A 21,478-nucleotide genomic window follows, 5' to 3' on the forward strand; every position below is an offset into this window, starting at 1 on the left:
TCAAATAAATGGGTACTGTTGTGGAGTAATTATAAATTTCGTAACATTCCAATGTATAATTTCTTTGATTCTTATAAAGAACATCGTGGCACGACTTGTTTGAGCCAATGCTCAGACCAGAGATAAAGAGATGTTTAACTTCAATTGCTAAACGTCAAAACCTACTGTACTTTGACAGCTAATCGAGTTCAGTAGGTTTTGACGTTTATCACTTTGAAACGAGCGATGGCCAGATTGAAATCTTGCCAAAAAAATATGTGAACGGAGGGACTTGTTGCATCGTTTAAGCCCACTTATATAAATGAAAAACAATGAAAATTAAATAAATTTGTGAAATTTAAAGGTATTTGATGAAAGGTTTTGTAGTTTGAAGCATCATAGTATTGTTTTCAATGGAAAATGATTAAAAACATTTAATGATTGAGAGCTAACAAGATTAAATCCTTTTATTGGGTATTGAAAGGTCAAAATTCAGTTCTTCTAATATACTTTAAAAAGATTTAAATAGTTTCTCCATATATTAAATAACCACTACATAGTAATTTTTATTCGTACTAAATGTTGGGTGTTTTAATTTAAATTGCCAAAAATTCTTATTTTGTTCGATCTGCCCATAATGGAAAATGTTATAAAAAACGTTTATTTTGAGGTGCTCTCACACTGGAATAAGTTGAACATCCCTTTATTCCTGGCTCAGACACCAACTGAAGCAGTTTGGCAACAAAAAAGAGTGTGCTGTCAACATTTTCTGTGGAGAGCATGTTGCAGAAAGATCTGTGGCAACAATCCCAGAGACTGAAGTGCTGAATACAATGCTGGCGACAGACGCCAAACGACATCTGTCAAATATTAAAATACACACGTTCTTATGGGCACTGTTATTTTGACAGCTGCACGACTACACGACTGCAGGCCGACGGTTCTCCTTCTCGCTAACTTCAATGTTCTCCCATATTTGACAACGACAGTAGGACGACAGTAGAGTTGACAGTAGAATGGAAGATAGAGAGATGAGGAAGAGTGGTGATGCCACTAATAAACTTGACGTTATTTTACAAATAAGAGCATAAAATAGCTCTATTATACCATTTGTAATAACAATTGATAATTTAAAACAAATAAATTTACTTATTTACTTATTTTTTGCATAAAAAATTTCACTTTGAACAAAATATTAAAATTTCATTGGAGTGCAAGGTATTAGTATGGCCACAACGAAATTGTGTACATGCGAAATGGACAACTGCGTTGTCTTGTGTACATGCGTTCATGTAGTAGGATGCACAACGCCGTTTTCAGTTTACTATCGTGTTGGCATGTCGTGTCGCGAGCATTGTATTCAGCATATGATCGTGCAGTCAGAACAGAAATATTCTTAATGAATTGGAATTTTGTGGTTGTTGAATAGCAGTGGTTATTTTGTGTTGTGGCAATACGGTTCGTTTATGTCTCTTGTGTCTTTACAGTTCTGGTTTGTAGTATTTTGAATGCGTACGGAAAAAATATATTTATCTGAAAATGAAGACGAAACAATGTGAAAACAGAAACTTAGAACAAGCATGGTACAATTTTCCATCATTTGAAAATAATTCTATTTCTTTATTCGTGCCAGCACCACCTGAGTGAAACACGAAGGCGTTTAAAAATTTGAAAAAAAAATAAAATTGTGCATACGTTTTGTTTATATTTACATACAGTCATATGTTTGTAGGTTTATTCGTTCTTGATGTTTGAAGATAACTCCATAAACAAATAAAAACAGCAAAAATAACTAATGACCACAGGCTTCGAAATACTTCCTGCCACAGTTTGGTTGCACATATCTACATACTCATGTATGTATATATGTATGTATGTACATATGTATGTGGAAATATAAATAAAGGAGTGTGTTAATCCAAAATAAATATTTACGTGCATTAAGAAAATATTTTGTTGTTAAAGGTGCAAAATTTCGAGTGCTTGATTTTTCTAGATTGACGTAGTGAAAACAAATTACTCTCCCCAAATTATTGCTTCATGAATTCAAAAAGTTTATTGATCTAATAATGCCTTGCTGAGTTTTAAATTTATTCCTAGCCGCATACAAGTTTCTGTATGTTTGTTTAAATTTACGCGATAGTGTAAAACCTTAAATCTTACATAATCATAAATTTACTTTAAATTAAATTAAAACTACTACCCCAAGTTAACACTACTCACATCACCTTAGTTCTCTGAAGAACTACGATATGACAATTATAATAATTTTTGTAGGACGGTCGAAAACACATACATATGTATAAAGCTCATCTAACGGTTATTTGGTCAAATATCAAATGAAATTTAGGCTTAATTGCGGGACTTGTGTTTATTGAGAGGGATTTGCTGATTCAAGAAAATAACATGAGTAGTTTAAGACCGACAAGCTTATCAGACGCCGCGTTATTACAGCGTCTGGATAGCTTAAGCAGTAACAGTGAGCCGTCGTCTCCGACTTCCCAGGTGGGGGTGGTACAAACCACTGTGACTTTTGCACCGGCTCCAACCAAAAACAATTTTTCGACAAAACCATTGCCAATTACAATCAGTAAATCTCAATATAAAAACAACAATAATAACGTGTCTCTGCCCTTTAATGGTTACTTAAATGGGAGCGATAATGCCCCGAGTGAGCCAGTAAATGCAGAAAATATGGATTCTAAAAATGGAATGAGTATAATTTGCTGTCGCATTATTTCGGACTTCCTCATTCTGGGTTGTGGTGAGTAATAATTACATATATACATATATGCACCTAATAATATTTAAAAATTTCGAGGCAACAGTGTAAAGAATTCACCGAAGCGACCTGTTTACTGTCCGATGATTAGAATCGGAGTTATGATCAAAGCAAAAAACAAAAAACAAAAGTATGCATATTTGATAGGCAGGGTTGATTTTCTTTCCAAAATCATATGAATGGTAAATACAACTGATTTCATAACGTTTGAGTAACATAATATATACATATGGTATTAGAGAGGGTAAATTTTTTACTATACGAGTATAATGCGTATGCGGGAAATGTTTTACGAATCATTCTGAATAACTTTGCTCAATGAATATACATAGGTCTAAAACTGGTTTCGAGCCTGCAATTTTTAAGGCGAAATTTAAAAGATCTGAATAATGGGTTGTACATATATAAGAAATGTAATATAGTCCGATTTTGACGACAAATAATCGATAGAATGTCAAAATTTAATTTGAATTTAAAATTTAATTTGTTTGGGGATGATGGTGATGGTGAATTCAATAGAGCAGGTCGTCCAAAATCAGTATTACGTAAACTATTGATGCTGTGCGCAAACTGATATTGCAAGATCGTCATCATCCCTCACAATTTGCCAATCGCTCAAAAAAGTAAGTCGTGTGCATTGATCGCGAAAAATGTTAAACAAATACGATAGCGGTGTTGCGAAACACGTTTATAACACCTATATACTATATAACGCAACGCCTGATGAATCGTAGAATTAAGCATATGAGTCCGAAAGTAAATAGCTGTCGATTATAGGCGTGTTTCCAGACTAGGCGACCATAAAAATTGCTCGTTCACGAAGAAGTTCCAAGCAAATGATTCCTCGTTTTTTTGGGAAAACTGGACATATCGCAACCATACAACTGATTAACGCAGAACAGTAAATTATGAGTGGTACACAACAATTTGCTTGCCTGTTGTCTTTCAAGAAGTCAGAAAAACCAACTGTGGAAGATGGATCACTCTTCACCATAATAAAACTAACTTTCACATATCGAGTGAAACAACGGTATTTTGAGCACTCAAAACATCGATTTAATGATTCATCCTCCGCATAGTTTTCACTTGGCACCACATGACTTTTTACCGTACGGAAAAAGTAAACTAAAACGCCAATCTTTTTCGTCACCTGAAGAGACGGTGGGAGCGTCCAGAACCCATGTTTTGTGTTGGTAAAAGTAAGCCCGTTCATACTGGAAAGATTGCCATTTGTCTGTGACGCAAAAATATTGAAGTGGCATTTTGTTTAATTTTATTTATTTGTTTATATATTTATTTTATTTAAATAATAAATTACAATAAAATTCACATTCCATTCGAAAATATTTATTCATAACTTGTTTTTATTATATAGTAATCATTATGTTACACCTGGAATATGAGTGCTTTTTAATAAAATAGCCTGAATAATTTTTAAAAATTATAAAATTGTTAAATTTTGTTGGTGCGCAAAATAGGCTTGCAAGGGGCGGAGAATTTGTCACTTGCCCAGGACTATAAATTGTCTCAAGCCGGCCCTGATTTTAATGGAGAGTATTTTTAAAGACATTAAAGAGATTTTCGCGCAGATATGTCTATGCTACAAATCAAGTATTGCCTATTGTCGCATTGTGTATAGGTGAGTATACATACCAAATTCTAAGTATGCATACAAGTATGAAAAAAATTGAAATCTTTCTGCAGTATGCTTACCGATCTCGTTCTTGTTAAAATTTTGTAGTGAAATGTTGTACGCACATCAGTCACATTAGTCATTTTTACGATTTTGCTTAATTTTTAAACTAAAAAAACACTAAGAAAATTCAAGTTTGAAAATATTTTTAAATAACATAAGGCATCGGCCAATTGCTTCCTAAAGGCAGAATATCAAAGATTTCGCATCTAAAAAAAAATTTCCGGATGATGTTTAAATATGTATATACATATCTATAAACCCTAGAAATTTCACTTTAATCAATTATTTCTTTCCCTCCCAAAATAATTATCAAAAAATCGATTTTTATAGCCTCTGAAGCAGGCGGCCCCTTAATGCCATGCGAAATTCCTATAGCTGAGAGTTGTGCAAAATTAAAAAATCTGAAATGTCTGGTGCTGGTGGAGAAGACATATATGTATGAGCCAACGCTTTGGTACTTTCACCATCTAGACATCCTTAGAGAACATGAAAAGGTAACAACAGGAATAAGTACGCTGGAAGACTCAAAAAGCGTTGCTTTCGTTTTGTTGCCTGTTTTGCTTCTCATTTTCCGCGCACACCGAAAATACAAGTAGCGCCAAAGTTTCCTCTTCTGAGGTCTTGTCCGTTCAGTTCAACGATTACAAGGAAATGATGTCTGAACAACGTGTCGCATAAGTGCAAAGTGTATTGACTTGCGACACGGTATGCATATAGTACAAGTGTAAAGTGAAGTAAAGTGATGATTTATTGAATACGAATATATGTTGGAACACACACATGTGCAGGTCCTATTCTGGTGGTGCACACGCATATGGATATTAACCTCTGTGTGCTCACATATATATAGGTAAGTTGGTTATATATTTCGGGATTAGAGAACAAAAACAAATATTAAACATCGAAAATCACTTTTTTGTTTTTCAAAATATGTATTTCTCATTAAGATCTACACACTTTCAGATGCGTTTCAACCAATTGTCGAAGCACTTTTCCCACTCTGATTGAGGTATCTCAAAAATATGCGTTTTGAACTTGTCAACGGCATCTTCAGTTTATTTTTTATAGGAATAAAAAGAAGTCATTCGGTCCAAAGTAAGGACTCTAAGTAGATGAGTCATCACATCGATGTTTTGAGTGCCCAAAAATGCATTTGTTTCAATCGATGTGTGAGAGCTAGCATTGTGTTGGTGATATGAAGAGTGGTGATCTGTCTTCGGCGGTAAGTTTTCCAGTTTTTTTGAAAGACAACTGGCAAAAAATTATTGTGCACTTCTCAGAAGTTCAAAAGCTTTAAGGCATCACATTTCAAACGACAACGACGCTAAGTTTGCTCCATTATTACTACAGATATTATTAAATCTCCAAGCATCATCCTATTTGAAACAAGTTCCATACAGTGTTGCCACTGACAAAATATTTTCTGTATCCAAAAGTGTAGCAAACCGAAACTTAATGTAGCCATACATTTTTTACACCTAAAAATTGTAAAAGACAGTTATTTTATAGAATTTCTTTATTCATATAATTTTATTTAACTCAAAAAAATAACCACTTTATGTTAACATTGTTTTTTATGTATTTAAAAATTATTGTATTAAACTTAAAGGAACACATTTGGTGATAAATATTATATAATTAAATATCATTGTTATTATAAAAATAATAAAAAAAACATTTCTTGTGTTTAATTGACAAAGTTGTAAAAATAATGAAAATCTTTTTTTTGCTGACCAAACAATATTTCTATTCGTTAGTTCTTTACAGGTCATTATCGCATGTAAAGTACTTACTTCCAACTTATTTCTAATGCTGGTTTTAATTAATTTAAGAGAAGAGAATTTTCTCTCTGCCACTGCAGAACTGTGAGGCAATGACAATAAATTAAATACAAAGCCACTTAGATCTGGAAATTTTAAGTCGCCCAGTCCATCTTTCATGGAAGCGACTTTCTCCCAAAATAAGTCTATATCCTAATTACTATTTAAATTGTGATTACTTAATTTAAATAAAGTCCATTGCGTAATGATTTTATCACAGCCACATTCAAATAAGTCTGCATATTCCAAAACTAAATCTAAAATATTATTGTCATTTGCTGACATCACCTCCTCAGGTGTTATTAATTTTAAAAGTTCTAAATCCTTCCTGGAGAAATCAAATCTTAATTTTATTTGATCTAAAAGCTCTATGTAAAATGCCAGGATGTTACCTTTTATTGATTTGTTTTATTATTTTCCATTTTTTCAGCCAATTGGTTTGATCGAATTGCATTGACTTCTAATTTTGCATATATAAACAAATTTTTAAGGCGTCCCATTGCTCATTTATTCGGGAAACAACTCCCTCTAAAGACAGCCGGGTATTTTTTTAGGGGCATAACTCACACACAAATGCAAAGAATGGCAAGTACATTTCAAATAAAAAATATTTGTTTCTGACTCCAGTAACGTTTTTACGCCAGATAAATGGCCAGCCATGACACTTGCACCATCTGTTGCCATACCTATAATATTTTTTAGCGGAATATTGTTGTCTAACAAAAACTTTTTTACAGTTCCAAATACTGAAGCTGACTCACACTTTGGTAGCTCAATAAGTGCTAAAAATCGATCCTTTGCAATAAAGTTCACAACGTATCTCACGACCATTACCAGACATTTTTTAATTGAGATATCCGTCGTTTCGTCAATGATTATTGAAAACTTACAGTTCTTTTGTTTTGCTAGCAATTTCCTTGGTTATGTTTGTTGCTTTAATTCTGGCAATTTGCAAACGTTTGGCCACTTCAGAGTCCGGACAACATTCAGCTAACAGAGCAGATAAAACAACCATTAATAAAAACGGCAAGTTGTGCGTTATAAGAAACATGACGAGTGTAAATTCTGCATATTGAACCTTTTTGCTCATCTGCTCTTTTTCGGTATCCAAAAATGTCTCCATCGATAATTGACTCTTTTTGGTTTCCATATTTTGTACATGAGAAGAACAACTGGCGTGTCTGTTAAGATGTGACAATATATTTAAAGAGTTCTTGTTGCACGCTTTGCAAAAAGCGAGACCATTTTTGTTTTCCAGCCACAGGAACTTTTTCAGCCACTCAGTTCTGAACTTTCTCGTTCTTTTGCTCTTTTTACTAAATAAACAAAACATTTTTAATAAAATTCTGGGATTGGCAAAATTCTAAACACATACGGCTCATTGTTATTTCCTTGTTCTTTTTCTTCAGTAATGTCTTCTTCAGTAAAGTTTTCTTCATTTTCCTTTTGTTTATCAATCCGTGACTTTTTTACTATAAATCTGAAATATAACATTTTTAATTATTCCTTCTTATAATTATTAACATTAAAATTAGCTTACCTAACCATCATCAATGTATCAGCAGCCAACAAACACTCAAAGCAAACTTCATCAAGCCACCATTTGCATGTAAATAAAGGGTGATTTTTTAAGAGCTTGATAACTTTTTTTAAAAAAAAAACGCATAAAATTTGCAAAATCTCATCGGTTCTTTATTTGAAACGTTAGATTGGTTCATGACATTTACTTTTTGAAGATAATTTCATTTAAATGTTGACCGCGGCTGCGTCTTAGGTGGTCCATTCGGAAAGTCCAATTTTGGGCAACTTTTTCGAGCATTTCGGCCGGAATAGCCCGAATTTCTTCGGAAATGTTGTCTTCCAAAGCTGGAATAGTTGCTGGCTTATTTCTGTAGACTTTAGACTTGACGTAGCCCCACAAAAAATAGTCTAAAGGCGTTAAATCGCATGATCTTGGTGGCCAACTTACGGGTCCATTTCTTGAGATGAATTGTTGTCCGAAGTTTTCCCTCAAAATGGCCATAGAATCGCGAGCTGTGTGGCATGTAGTGCCATCTTGTTGAAACCACATGTCAACCAAGTTCAGTTCTTCCATTTTTGGCAACAAAAAGTTTGTTAGCATCGAACGATAGCGATCGCCATTCACCGTAACGTTGCGTCCAACAGCATCTTTGAAAAAATACGGTCCAATGATTCCACCAGCGTACAAACCACACCAAACAGTGCATTTTTCGGGATGCATGGGCAGTTCTTGAACGGCTTCTGGTTGCTCTTCACCCCAAATGCGGCAATTTTGCTTATTTACGTAGCCATTCAACCAGAAATGAGCCTCATCGCTGAACAAAATTTGTCCGAAAAAAAAAAAAAACCGAACACTGATTTTGGTAATAAAATTCAATGATTTGCAAGCGTTGCTCGTTAGTAAGTCTATTCATGATGAAATGTCAAAGCATACTGAGCATCTTTCTCTTTGACACCATGTCTGAAATCCCACGTGATCTGTCAAATACTAATGCATGAAAATCCTAACCTCAAAAAAATCACCCGTTACTTGCGATGGTTTGCCAACCCTACTTTTACATTTGTGACATTTACACCTACCATGCATATATGTATATACAATGCAATTAAGGTATGATTACAATGTAATTGTGATATTTTCTTGTGGTATTGAGTAGTATGATGCGATTATTTAACAAAGAAGAAAAAAAAATTAAGTAAATTTGAAAATTTTAAGAAATAGTAGCCATTTAGGAAGCAGTGTAGCTTTGTAGCCTTATATTTTAAATGTAGCCAAATGGTTCCATATGATAGTTATTGCCCTAGTGTCGAGTCATACTTATTTAAAAGATCGTGTAGCATATGCGGCCTATATTTTCTTCATATAAAGCCACCATTCAACACAAACAATCACATAAAAACAAGAGTTGTTACCTATCGCAAAAATTCGCCCTCAAAGAATTGCGGCTAGACGTGCCCGAGAGAATTAATGAATGATGACGATGCTTTATGGATGGAAGAAGACGATGTTGATACGAAAGGTGTCCCTGACATCCAAATTCAGAAAGAAAATGAAGTGCCTGATTTACCAGTAATGCATGATATAAAGGAGTGGGTCAAAAGTCCATGGACACAAGATGATTAAGTTTTGTATTTTTAATTAGCATAATTAAGTGTATTATTTCTTGGCTTTCTTTCGTTGTTTCTGTACTTTAATATTTAACTAAATGTTGATTTTATTAAAGATTACTCAATAAATATAAGAATAAATAGAATAACCTTTTTTTATTTCTTTTTTGATAAATCCATAAAATGTGTGACGTCACCAAAGGGGGGGCGGGGTTGAGTTCAAAATGTGACAACTTATGACAAGGACGGGTTGAAGGGTTAAAAAATCCTTAAATTCGTGTGCCGTAAATACCTTGCAATATTAGTTTATTTAGTGTATTGTTTATGGTGGCGGTCAATTACTGCACATTTTCTCGCCAAAAGAGTGTTTTTTTTTTTATTATGCCCAGTTGATATCATCACCCTATTTTAATTGACTACTCAAATTTAAGACAATTACGACTGAACTTTAAGATCAATATTCTTTCAACTTTGCGAACTCATACGTTTCTTTGGCGCTTGAAGTTTGCATTATTTCAAAAACTTTTATTTGTAAACAATATGTGTGGGAAAAACAGACGTACTTATGTATGTAGCTCGATATTTTGTGAAGCTTTTGCTTTAAAGATAATTAACGAAAATATCAAGAAGCTTAGTAAATACAAAGAATAAGATATATTTCTTATTACTACATATGTGTATAACACTATATTGTATGAAGTTGCCTAAAATCTGACTTACAATCGAAATTAAAAAAAATCATATTTCTACATACATAGTTGCATTACCAGTATTGGCATTTCATCTTTGGGGCACATCATATAAACGCGGATTTTTCTGTGGCGATAAGTCTTTGAAACATCCATTCAAAAAAAATACTGTGGACAATTGGATGCTATTTCTGATGTGTTTCGTAATTCCAATATCATTAGTAAGTACACAAATGCATAAACTAAGGTTATAACTCACATACTTGTATATACTTATTTGGTTAGTTAGAGGTTTTTTTTACTTTTAGAAAAAAACCGAAAATATTGGAATAAGGGTTCAAGTAGGGCAATACTTTTAGGTTTTGAAAAATTTTTATTTCAAAAAATGGTAGGTACGGATTATTTAATTGTAAATGAGTTAGCCAAATCACTCCATTCATCACCATAGTGTCATTATTTGTACTAAAGAGAGATATAATATTGAAGTAAATATTCTCGCTTAATTTTGTTGAGACATATTCCATTGATGCTGGAGCAAATGGCCAACGAGAGGTACTTAACTTAAACGCTTTAAATTTTAACATAACTAATCAGGGGTGTTGTGGAATCTGATAGTTGTTGGAATCAGAATTAAAACCGATAAAAAAGTAGATAGGTGACATGAATTCAGATATTATTGGTTTGATGTTCGAAACAGAATATGTATCGGTTTTGGGTATCACGGTTGTTAATAACTTTCAAAGAAAAGAGTAAAATTCCAAAATTTTTTAAAACTGAAAAAAAGTGGTTGTTTAAACATATGTTCAAACCTAACTTTTCCTAGTTTTTTTTTTAGTTTGAATAGAAGATAATTTAATGCAAAATATAATAAACTTTGCCACAATTCCATAGGACGTTTAGTTTTCTATCCTGCCCGCCAATTAAGAAAAATCGTAAAAATGAGAAACCGAGAAGCCGAGGAATGACGCGTAAAGTTTTCACATTCTGCCCAAGCGCTTATACTTGTATACTTATAATATCTGCTAGACGTTCGGTCACTATTTCCCTTTTTGCTTTGAAAATATTTCGAATTTCCATCTGTAATTTTTGGGATATATTCTTAGATAATATTTAAAGAGATATAAGCAAAAAAATAGATTTTTTGAAGCTTCTAAAGCAGACTACCCCCTTAAAGAAGATTTACAAAACGTAATAAACGTAATTTAACATTCAAATGTGTCGTTCGATAAATGTTATCTTCTATTCAAACTAAAAAAAAAAATTCTTTAAAATCGGAACTCATTAAAAACTTTAATAGGATTGCTTCCAAATGTATTCATTTGCAAGTTTTGTCACATTAGTAAACCCACATAGGAAGTTGTGCTCGAAAAGGCCGTTTGTATTTATAGACAAGTATAGTATATTTCTAAGGATTTAAATAAAATGTGATACTTACATATATGATGTATATAAAGGTAAATAATTATTAACATTCTCTGCCATCGGAAATTACTTATTTAAAATTAGAACTCAAAGCATGACGATCGATGTGAAGCAAATGAGCCATCAAAATAAGCTCATATAGGAATACATATATTTTCACTTTGGTCTATGATATAACATGGAATTGTCTCATTGAAAATATAAATTCACGTAAATTATAATAATTACTTTTTATTTTAGATCACCACTGTCGAGTTTTTTCTCTCCCACTACAATAGAACCCGTGGACTCTGTAATGTGACCTTCCAGCGTTACTTTATTTGTCGGTTGGAAATTGCTGACTGGATCGTGGAGAGTTACAAAAAAATTGGGCTATTAATTTTTGGTTCCGGAGTGGGTCAATTGACTATGGATATTGCTAAGTATTCAATTGGACGTTTACGGCCACATTTCTTTGCAGTACGTATAAGTTGCGTCGAGCTTAATTTTCAAATGAAGGGGAATTTTTCAAGGTTTCACTGAACATAATAGCATACATATGTATATTCAAATAGAAGTACTACATAAATTTCTCATATATGTACAAGTATTGCTACTGTATCTATGTACGTACAAAACAGGGACATGTGCCCTTAATAGAGCGTCCATTTAATACAGTTTTCACTCTATTTCTTATTTATGAATTGCTTTGACTATCCTATCTTCTAAGTTGCTTCAAACTGGACACTGTGTGCTAAATTTTGCTAAAACCGGTTCAGTAGTTTAGGAGTCCATCGCGGACAAAGAACGTGACACGTAACTTTTATATATAACGTAACTTTATTATATACACAACGTCGTTAAGAGTTTTATAATATTTGCGCTCAGCAAATTTGGATATTATAGCTATACTCGTAGTAGTTTTAGAGATATGTACATTCAACATATAAGAGAGCGGGGCCATTCCCGATTTTTAAAAATGTCCTGCCCACAGTTGCCCCTTGCTACTGCGATTACGTGCACCAAATTACAGTTTTATATTTTAATTTAGTGCTTAGTTATGGCATTTTATAGGTTTTCGGTTAATGGCGATTTGTGGGTGTGGCAGTGGTTCGATTACGCCCATCAACGAACTCGTATTTTTTTTGTATTTGCATACCAAGTTTCATCAAAATCTCTCAATTTTTATTCAAGCTATAGCTTGCGCGGGCGGTTTTAGGTGATACATATAACCGTTAGACGAATAAAACTATAATACCCTGTAGCAGCAGGTTGCAAGAGTATAAAAATAATGAGTAATCGTCTTTTCTAATCTAATAAAAATTAACAATTCGTTCAAGTGTCTTATTGGTATGTCTATGCTTTTATTGTCAGGTATGTCAACCCGTCATGACCGATGGTACTACTTGCAATGACACTGTAAATGCTGACCGTTATATTGAGGAATTCATTTGCACTGGCAATGCCACACCCCGCATGCTTAAGCAAATGAGCTTATCTTTTCCCAGCGGTCATGCGAGCTTCGCCTGCTTCGCTATGGTATACATCACGGTAAAATGCATCGGCGGTAAAATTGAGTTTCCTTATGATGTTTGTATGTTTATGTATGTTAATAGGTTTATTTAGAAAAACGTATGACTTGGGAACGGTGCAAAATGGTGAAGCACTTCATTCAATTTTTACTTCTTATGTTCGCTTGGTATACGGGGTTAACACGTATCTCCGATAGTCAGCACCATACAACGGATGTACTTGCCGGATCTGCGATTGGGGCGTTTTACGCTATTGTGTTGGTACGTTTCCACAACAAGAAAGATATTGTCGCATTAACTAAACGCTAAGCTCTTTCTAGATACGAACATTGTGGTGACCAAAGAACCAAATACTCACCTCCGATGGAACGGAACTAGAAATGCCTAATATTTACAAAATAATTTATTTTAATACATACTTATATACATTTACATAAAATAAATAAAATAAAAATAATAGCGATACATCCGTTTTACTTTACTGGGGTCGACCTTTCGGCTCTTTGAAGATCAGAAAAAAAAAATTTCAAACATCCAGGTTTAAAAATTATTGAAAAAGAAAGCTGCGTAAAAAAAACGATGCAATCAAGTTTCCTCATATGGATATATCTTTGTCATACGGCGGCCGATGACAGACATCTGACCCAGTTGAATTGGCACGTGTGTACTACATTGTAAGTTTGGCTCTGGAAGTAAGTATTTGTTGTTGTCCATCGCTTTGTCAAGCGTTTCATCTTTGACCTGTTCTGTTCTGAAGCACATTATCTAATTATCTTGATACATATAATATGTTATCGGTTATATTTGATTCTCTTCAAGCAGTGGGAAGACAATTTTTAATTCATATCAAGTAAGAAGGGCTTAGTTTGAGTGAACTCGAACATTATATACTCTCGTAATTTATAAGGCTTGTTGACCGACATGAACCGTTTGAAATAAGGTTGATAGTCGAAAACCATTGTGTTGTCTATAATGAGGCTAGGGAATGTGTGGACTGATTCCATTAACTTTTGACACTATTCTGTTGTACTCGAGAACATGTTTAAACGTAAGTAAGTGTTTGAAGATAACTCACACACTGGTCTATATATAAGGCAGACGTTTCATCATTTACAGGATATTGAATATTCCAATTTCAATGATATAACGATAAAAAGTAGTTACAAAATTGAATCAGTTAATAATTGTACGACATCGTTGGTTGATTATTCCGCAATTTGAAGAAAGAAACAGTAAATAGATCTGGTGATGAATAATTTTGTGATATGAGTGTTCTCTTCCATTCGGAACTATGTCAAAGTCGCCGTACAGGCTCATCATTCCATCAACTGCGGTACTCGCCGTTGTCAATGCGCAATGGACTATAAATTTTCCTCAAAACCTTTTTCTCTCGAACACTCCTAAGACTGCCTCATCAGATTATGTCATTGTCCATGCCTGCGCACCATGTAGTAAGACGGGAATGATGAGAGACTTGTGGAGTTTAGTCTTTATTCGTCGAGAGAGGACTTTAGTTTTCTATTGCCTACTCAGTCCAAAGTATCACCTGTTGGCAATAGTGATTCTGCATTGGATTTCAAGTAGAGATGAGCCATATGGTGATTTTTCGATATCTGTGATTTCAGTGATTGCTATTTTTAAATCACTGTGATTTTATATTCCTATTGCGATCGCAACTAAGTCGACGTTAAAACGTCGTTGTTGTTGTTGTAGCGGCAGATTCTGCCAATTTGACACTGTTTGGCCGAATAAAAGTCCTGATCTGTTCCACTTACGTAGACCCGACTGTCGTGGAAACGACGAAAACATTTTGTCGTTATTGGCGGCAAATTCTCTTTTGGCTCCTGTAACTCGAGTCAAGTTTTTCCGCCTTTCTTTTCACTACATTTTTGCAAATGTTGGAGCGGTTCGGCTACCTGACACTTAGACCGTATAGCATAGTTCATTTGTATGTTGGTATGATGGTTTCACACATTTCTTAGAAGGAATTACCATTAGTGTGGTGATAATTTGTTTGTTTAGAATACCCGCTTTCAATATTTTCAAGACCTAATAATTAACGGGAGTTTCCTAATCTTTGGGAAAATATTAAAACCCCGTAATTTTTTTATTCCATAATTTTTTCTGAAATTAATTAGTTACAATTCTTGTTTTCATCACAAAAAGCTTTCATATTTGGTTTTAACAATAAGTAAAATTAAAAATTTAATTAAAACAAATTAAAATATTCCATAATTCCATTTTGCTTACATTTCATCTACCACTTCAAACATCTGCTATACTTCACTTCTTTTCCTTGATACATTTCCTGCCATTATTAAAAATTATAAGAGCGTTACACTCAAAACTTCAAACCGCTATGACGAAAAATAGCATATACGATATATATGTATATACAATACCCTGAAGAAAGTTGTTACTTTTCTGCTATTTGCTATTGTGATCGTAATTCACAGGTTCGAACTGCTATCGTAAATCACAGTTCGAACTGTGATCGCAATTCACTGGTTCGAACTGCGATCACAGTTTCGAACTCCGATCGCAATTCACAGGTTCGAACTGCGATCACAGTTTCGAACTGCGATCGCAATCGCAGTTCATAGAAGCGAACTGCTATTTATAAAATGTGATCGCAGTTGCGATTTGCGATTTTTCAATCACAGTGAAAAAATCACCGGTAGTGAAATATCGCTCATCACTAATTTCAAGGCTGATATCATTGTTGGTGTTTATGCTAGTTCCAAAATAGGCGAAATTATATACGACTTCAAAGTTATGACTGTCAACAGTGACGTGCTAGCCAAAGTGGAGAATGCGATGACTGTTTGTTTCATGACAGGACGACATACATATGTCGTTTTGTCCTCGTTCACAACCAGACCTATACGCTTTTCCTTATCCAGTCTGGAAAGAGCACAACTAACGGCGCTGTTGTTGAGGGCAATGATATCAATATCATCGTCACACGAAGGGATTATCCTTGTCTGAAACCTCGCTTGGTATCTAACGGCTCGGAGAGGTTCTTCTAGATCCTGATGGAGCTTTTGGTACTGCTCAACGTTAGCCTACACAGCCGCATTAGCTTTGCAAGAATACCAAGTTTAGACATAGCGGCATAGAGTGCTGTCGAAAGCGGCTTTAAAATTGACAAATAGCTGGTGTGTGTCGGTCTTCCTTTCACGGGTCTTTTCCAAGATTTGGCGCATGGTGAAAATCTAGTCGATAGTAGATTTTCCAGGTGGGCTTCAGTCTTTCACACACTACGCTCGATAAAACCTTATATGTGATATTAAGGAGACTTATTCCACGGTAATTGGCGCAGAATGTGAGGTCCCCCATGAGGTCATCATAGTTGAGCAATGGAACATCTATTCATTCGCCATCAGAAGTTTTACATCGTGTTCGTGGCAGTCATCATAAGCGCGCTCCATTCACTCATAAGAGGCATTTTTGGTCATATTGCCCCTATGTTAAAAATTAAGCTTCCTCTCTTTTAGCCATGACCCCAGGCTACCCCAGGGTTGGCTACCGCTTCTTACACAAGAGTTACTCACATTTCCAAGGTGCACGTCGAGGATGTAAGAGTAAGAATTGGGTATAGCTCTACAACTGCAACTGCTTACCCAGAAGCATGACTGCACCCCATTAAGCACAAAATTATCAACCATAAGGCAAAAACTAGTGTGTCGTTCCTCTCCATGCAGAAGTTATTTGTTAGTTTTTTTCTTGACCGAATTCATAACACAAGCAGAAAACGTAAAATTAATGTATGTACATGTGGTTATAACATAAATTACCATCTATTAATTAACTTGCATTTATCCATTTATTTGCTAACACACACATACATATGTAAGGATATAATAACAATAAAGTATTTGTCAGAGAGCTAACTAACAACCCACCAAATTTGAATGCGTTCTAAGCAACATGTTTCGCAACAAACCGATTGCCGAATCAACATTGGACTCTCTTGTTGTCTCTTGGCACTGATTTGAAGGGTGTGTTTTTCAGTTGTTGAATCATATTCATTGGTGTAAGTTGTAGTTATATTCGCTGCTCTGTGTGTGCTGTTAATACTAGCGTTGATGGCTATTCAGTAATGTGCGTACATTTTTCCTTTTAAAAATTGTCCGAATATTTACTTGAAACGCTAATTCGCAGATAATTTGGGTTTAAATTAAACGAATAAAATACGGATTTTGTGTAAAAATATAAGTATTCCGAGTTTAACATTGGCTGCAGTGCAGAATGAAGTCATGACACTTCGTTATCAGTTCTGCCAAAGCTTTCATAATACGCTTGTCATAGTTATTGGCATAAAATTACTGTCGGGTCGAAAATAAGACTGCAATATTTTGTTGGGAAACTTAGGAGTGTTACGTGCTGATATACATATGTATGTATGTATGTATGTACAAATGTAGGTCTGCATTTAGTTACGGTAGTTTATTCGAGGCCATTTCTGCAATGCTAGTAAAATCGCTGTCAATAACCTGAATGGCGAGGGTAGAAAAGCTGTTCAATTGTAAATATAAGAGCCAGAAATGGCTTGTCGAGATTTTTGAAAATAGTGAAATCAAATAAATACTCGCAATTTTAACTTCGGTTTATTGTTTACATTTTATTTGTGTATGTATGTATAGGTACATACATATGTTCGCACATTTTAATTGTTTATCTACCAACCAGAAGGGGCGTTAACAATATAATTTGTATATATACATACATATAAATATATACACATATTAATATAAATATATAAAACTCTGAGAAATCAATAATATCGTCTTGACGACCGCCTTGTGGGTCGTACAGACACGATGTGAAGGTCAAGGGCCTCGAACGCTACATATGGTATATTGAATATGCGGCATATTATTATAAGATATTAGTGTGTACATACATATGTATGTATGTATGTATATATGTAGAGTGTGTTCAAATAGCATCTTTAATCAGACAATAAATATATGTTTCAGTAAGTGCTTTTTTAACTATTATATGAAAGGCTTGCTTAAATATCGAATTTGCTACCTTGTTAAAGTGTCAACCTATTTACACAAAATTGGGAATTATACCTTTGTAAGGTCTAATTGGTTGAGGCTTCGCAATTCAAAAACTTTAGCATTCCTCCTTTAGCCCGGAATTCTACCACAATGATCCCAGCCAATTTCTGATTCTTTTAAGAATTTGCCTTAACACGCACTTTGACATCCTAATGTATTTATTTATTGTATATAATATTATATATCTAACATAATCTGTAAATTGAGCGAATTGGTATATAAAGTTCGGTTTTGCTAAAACGCATCTACGTATACATAATAATTAATAATAACATTGAACATATTTTACTCTCTTTGCAGAATATGTATTGGAAAATCGCATCATTTTGTAATTAAAACGTTATATTCCTTCTAATTTAAAAAACCATTCGGACGCTCAACTATACATTTTCGGAGGTGATTTCTTTGAGAGTAAAAAGAAAAAAGTTTACTTAGAGGAGTCTCAACGATTTACACTAAAAAAAAACTGCAAGTGTCCTAACTCTGAGTAAATCTTAGTGTGAATTAACAGAGTATGCGATGGAATAAACAACAAGAGCAATCGTTGTCAAAACGAAATTGATAAGCATTAAATATTTCTATGGTATATGTATAAAGTGAAAAACGTGTTCGCTTTCGGATATCTCATTGGTTTTTAGTGTATTCAAGCTTTTCAAAAGACGCGTTCGTTATTGCTCTTGCTCTCTAAATTCGTTCAGTGTTTGTGTACGATTTGAGTATTGGATAAGAAAACGCGGCGCAGACTAGCTTGGAGTGAGCTTTTTCGTAGCATATTCTCCCATCGATAATATAAGCAGAGAGTCTACATCGCGTCGGTAACGTTGGATGTCCGTCCATAGCTATTTTAAAGTACCACACAACTGCCAATGAAATGAGTAACGAATCAGCTGCTATTGAGGCAACACCGCTGCGTCGGCCGGAAAGACAAAATAGTGCAGACGTGTCGTCGTCTTCTTTGTTGTTGGTAAAATCGCGTGACGTGGAAAACAGCTATCAAAATCCGAATCACAATTGCAACGATATTGGTGGCATTAATTGCATCTGCAACAACGGCTATCACAGTAACACTAATGTTACCCCATCAACCACAGTGGCAATCGCAAATTTAAATAACAACAACGTGGAAGTACGCCTAGGCGCTGGGTTGACGTGGGAATCATCGAACGAGCACACTTCGAAAATAATCAAAATGGATCACAACAAACGCGTTTTATATCGTGTGGCATTGGATGTGTTCATACTGCTCTGCGGTAAGTCTTCACGAAACAGTATTTGGCCGCCAATTGCTCGGTGATAAATCGGTTTAGCCTTACGCATATGCGGGGTAATCGAAACAATGTGCACAATGAAGTAAATATTTTATATACATAAGCTGTGCACACACATAAGTACCTACAATAGCGTGTGCATACACACATAATTCGTAGTAGGATGTGTTAATTTAGTGTGTGCTCATTTCAAAGTCGCAAAAACAACCTGTTATAGCCAACAGTACAACAACGTGTACATACTTACATACTTGCATATCAACATTCTTACAAACTCGGTTATTCGAACGAATGCGTTTATGACTCAATTTGCGTCTAAATATAGGTGTGTGGTGACATATGCTCATTTCATTTGTATCTTCATTGATTGTGGCTGCATAAATTCGCCGGTTACTTTGAATTGCATGCGAAAACCCCGGTAATAGTACCCAAATTCAAAACTGCATATACATACATACATACATATCCATATGTACATATGTATGTACCCTGCCAACCATCAGCGGGTAAAAAACCAGATAATCAGTGGGTAACATGGGGGTAAACGTGGGGGTAAACATGTGGAGTTTGTCTTAGGCCGAGCGAATATTTAACCCAATCACGTACATATACAGAGAAAAAATGTGTAGTTGTATTGAAATATTTGTCACAAGCGGGTAGCCGTGGTTGGCTGGGTATGTATGTATATACAGCCATGGTCACGCAAATAGCACACTTAGTCGTAAGAAGCAATAAACGCTTATACAATGGACAAAGTTTGTTTAAAGAGTAAAAAGGGCTTAAAATATAATATGATTACTTGTTTAGAAATTTACCCATTTAAGTAAAAAACAGCAAATAGAAATTCACGAATAAATAGTATTAATTGAAAAACACTCCTTATAATTCTTTTGCAAACGAATTTTCACTTTCTAAAAAATGTGGTATTTGAGTGACCAAGACAAGAGGGAGTTCAAGTTTTTCAAATAATACTAAATATTTGTGAATCGCTATTTGGCTTTTTTTACTTAAATGGGTAAATTAATAACATGTAATCATATTTTAAACTCTTTTTACTTTTTTTTTTAAGATTTTTGTCCATTATATTAGCGCTTATTGCTTCCTATGACTAAGTGTGCTATTTGCGTGACCACGGCTGTATGTATTATTGTAATATTCTTACCTTCGTACATATTATACATACATTATACATACATTTGTATACAAATGTGATTAAACCAGCGAGAAATTGTACGCGAAAACGTTGCTAAGAATATTTGAAATGCTAGAAGCATTTTTCTTCCAATAAATAAAACGTTGTGCTCTTTAAAAGTTGAAATCTTAGTTCTTCACACTTTTAGTGAACAAACTATCCGTTCTTTGGTATGGGAGCAGAGATGACATTCTCCAGAGATATTTGCGTTTAAAGTTGACAATGTCAACTATTTAAAGTACATATTTTTCAGTTTATAATGTATTTTACATTTATATTTTATTTATTTATAGTTATTAGTCAATTCTGTATATTAACACAATAATTTCTTCTATCTTCCTATATCTATTTTATCACCGAAATCTTGGGACGGTATTCCAAAGTTTTCCCGTTCTTCTTTGCATACATATGTATGTATGTATGTACTTAAATAAATGACATGGCTCTAAGGGACATGTCTTGGCAATCACAATAGTTTCATTTAGTCGGAAAATTCGATAATATACACATAATCAGCGGTTTTCTATATTGTATTGGATTCTTTTTTACGTAAATATTTCTTAATACATATATGTACATACATACTTCTTTCGAGTTTTTAATGGGAAATTAATTGTTGAAGATTGATTTAAAACAAAAAATAAAACTAGGCATCAATTATAAACTTAAAGCAATTAGGGGGAGCCTGGTTTAGAGGCTTCAAAAAATCGATTTTTTTGAGTATTTTTATGGGAAGGAAAGAAATAAGTGATTAAAGCAAAACTTCTAGGGTTTATAGTTATATAAGTATTTAAACACCATTCACAATTTTTTTTGGGTACGAAATCAATTGCCTGATGCATTTCGCATGTTCATTTGTCGGACGGTGGGCAGGATGCAGGTCGCAATTTCTTTCGGAAACAAAAAATTCAAAAAGATTCA

The 21,478-nt window shown here is 34.2% G+C and overlaps 2 protein-coding genes across 11 annotated transcripts in view; both read left to right on the forward strand.

The window, feature by feature from the left end:
- The first annotated feature begins 1,320 nt into the window (after positions 1-1,320).
- On the forward strand, positions 1,321-13,493 carry LOC105231727 (putative phosphatidate phosphatase). 9 transcript variants are annotated; one of them, XM_049452896.1, is made up of 8 exons: positions 1,404-1,562; positions 1,712-1,835; positions 2,330-2,743; positions 10,165-10,316; positions 11,758-11,976; positions 12,871-13,047; positions 13,113-13,289; positions 13,349-13,493. In XM_049452896.1, the coding sequence occupies exons 2-8, from the start codon at positions 1,775-1,777 to the stop codon at positions 13,364-13,366; spliced, it is 1,218 nt and encodes a 405-aa protein (XP_049308853.1). In that variant the 5' UTR covers positions 1,404-1,562; positions 1,712-1,774; the 3' UTR covers positions 13,367-13,493. The 9 variants fall into 9 exon arrangements, with proteins under 9 accessions (XP_049308856.1, XP_049308860.1, XP_049308858.1 ...); XM_049452899.1 differs by lacking the exon at positions 1,712-1,835 and having other exon boundaries at positions 1,321-1,471; XM_049452903.1 differs by lacking the exon at positions 1,712-1,835 and having other exon boundaries at positions 1,333-1,437.
- Positions 13,494-17,021: 3,528 nt separating this feature from the next.
- The window catches only part of LOC105231008 (putative phosphatidate phosphatase), a 36,646-nt gene continuing 32,189 nt past the window's right edge, over positions 17,022-21,478 (forward strand). Inside the window, exons 1-2 of one of the 2 annotated variants that reach the window (XM_011212091.4) lie at positions 17,022-17,132; positions 18,398-19,347. In XM_011212091.4, the coding sequence (XP_011210393.2) occupies positions 18,969-19,347 (379 nt within the window). In that variant the 5' untranslated portion in view covers positions 17,022-17,132; positions 18,398-18,968. The remainder of the gene's footprint in view (positions 17,133-18,397; positions 19,348-21,478) is intronic. The other variant, XM_011212083.4, reaches the window with a different exon arrangement.

This window comes from Bactrocera dorsalis, chromosome 3, assembly GCF_023373825.1.
Source record: "Bactrocera dorsalis isolate Fly_Bdor chromosome 3, ASM2337382v1, whole genome shotgun sequence".
NCBI lineage: Eukaryota > Metazoa > Arthropoda > Insecta > Diptera > Tephritidae > Bactrocera > Bactrocera dorsalis.

Bases quoted from the DNA above. Each gene is read 5' to 3' on its own strand.
- LOC105231727 (XM_049452896.1), top strand. From the start codon at position 1,775: ATGACCACAGGCTTCGAAATACTTCCTGCCACAGTTTGGTTGCACATA. The intron at 11,977-12,870 runs GTACGTATAAGT...TTTTATTGTCAG, and splicing joins TACGGCCACATTTCTTTGCA to GTATGTCAACCCGTCATGAC. The intron at 13,048-13,112 runs GTAAAATGCATC...GTATGTTAATAG, and splicing joins TCGCTATGGTATACATCACG to GTTTATTTAGAAAAACGTAT.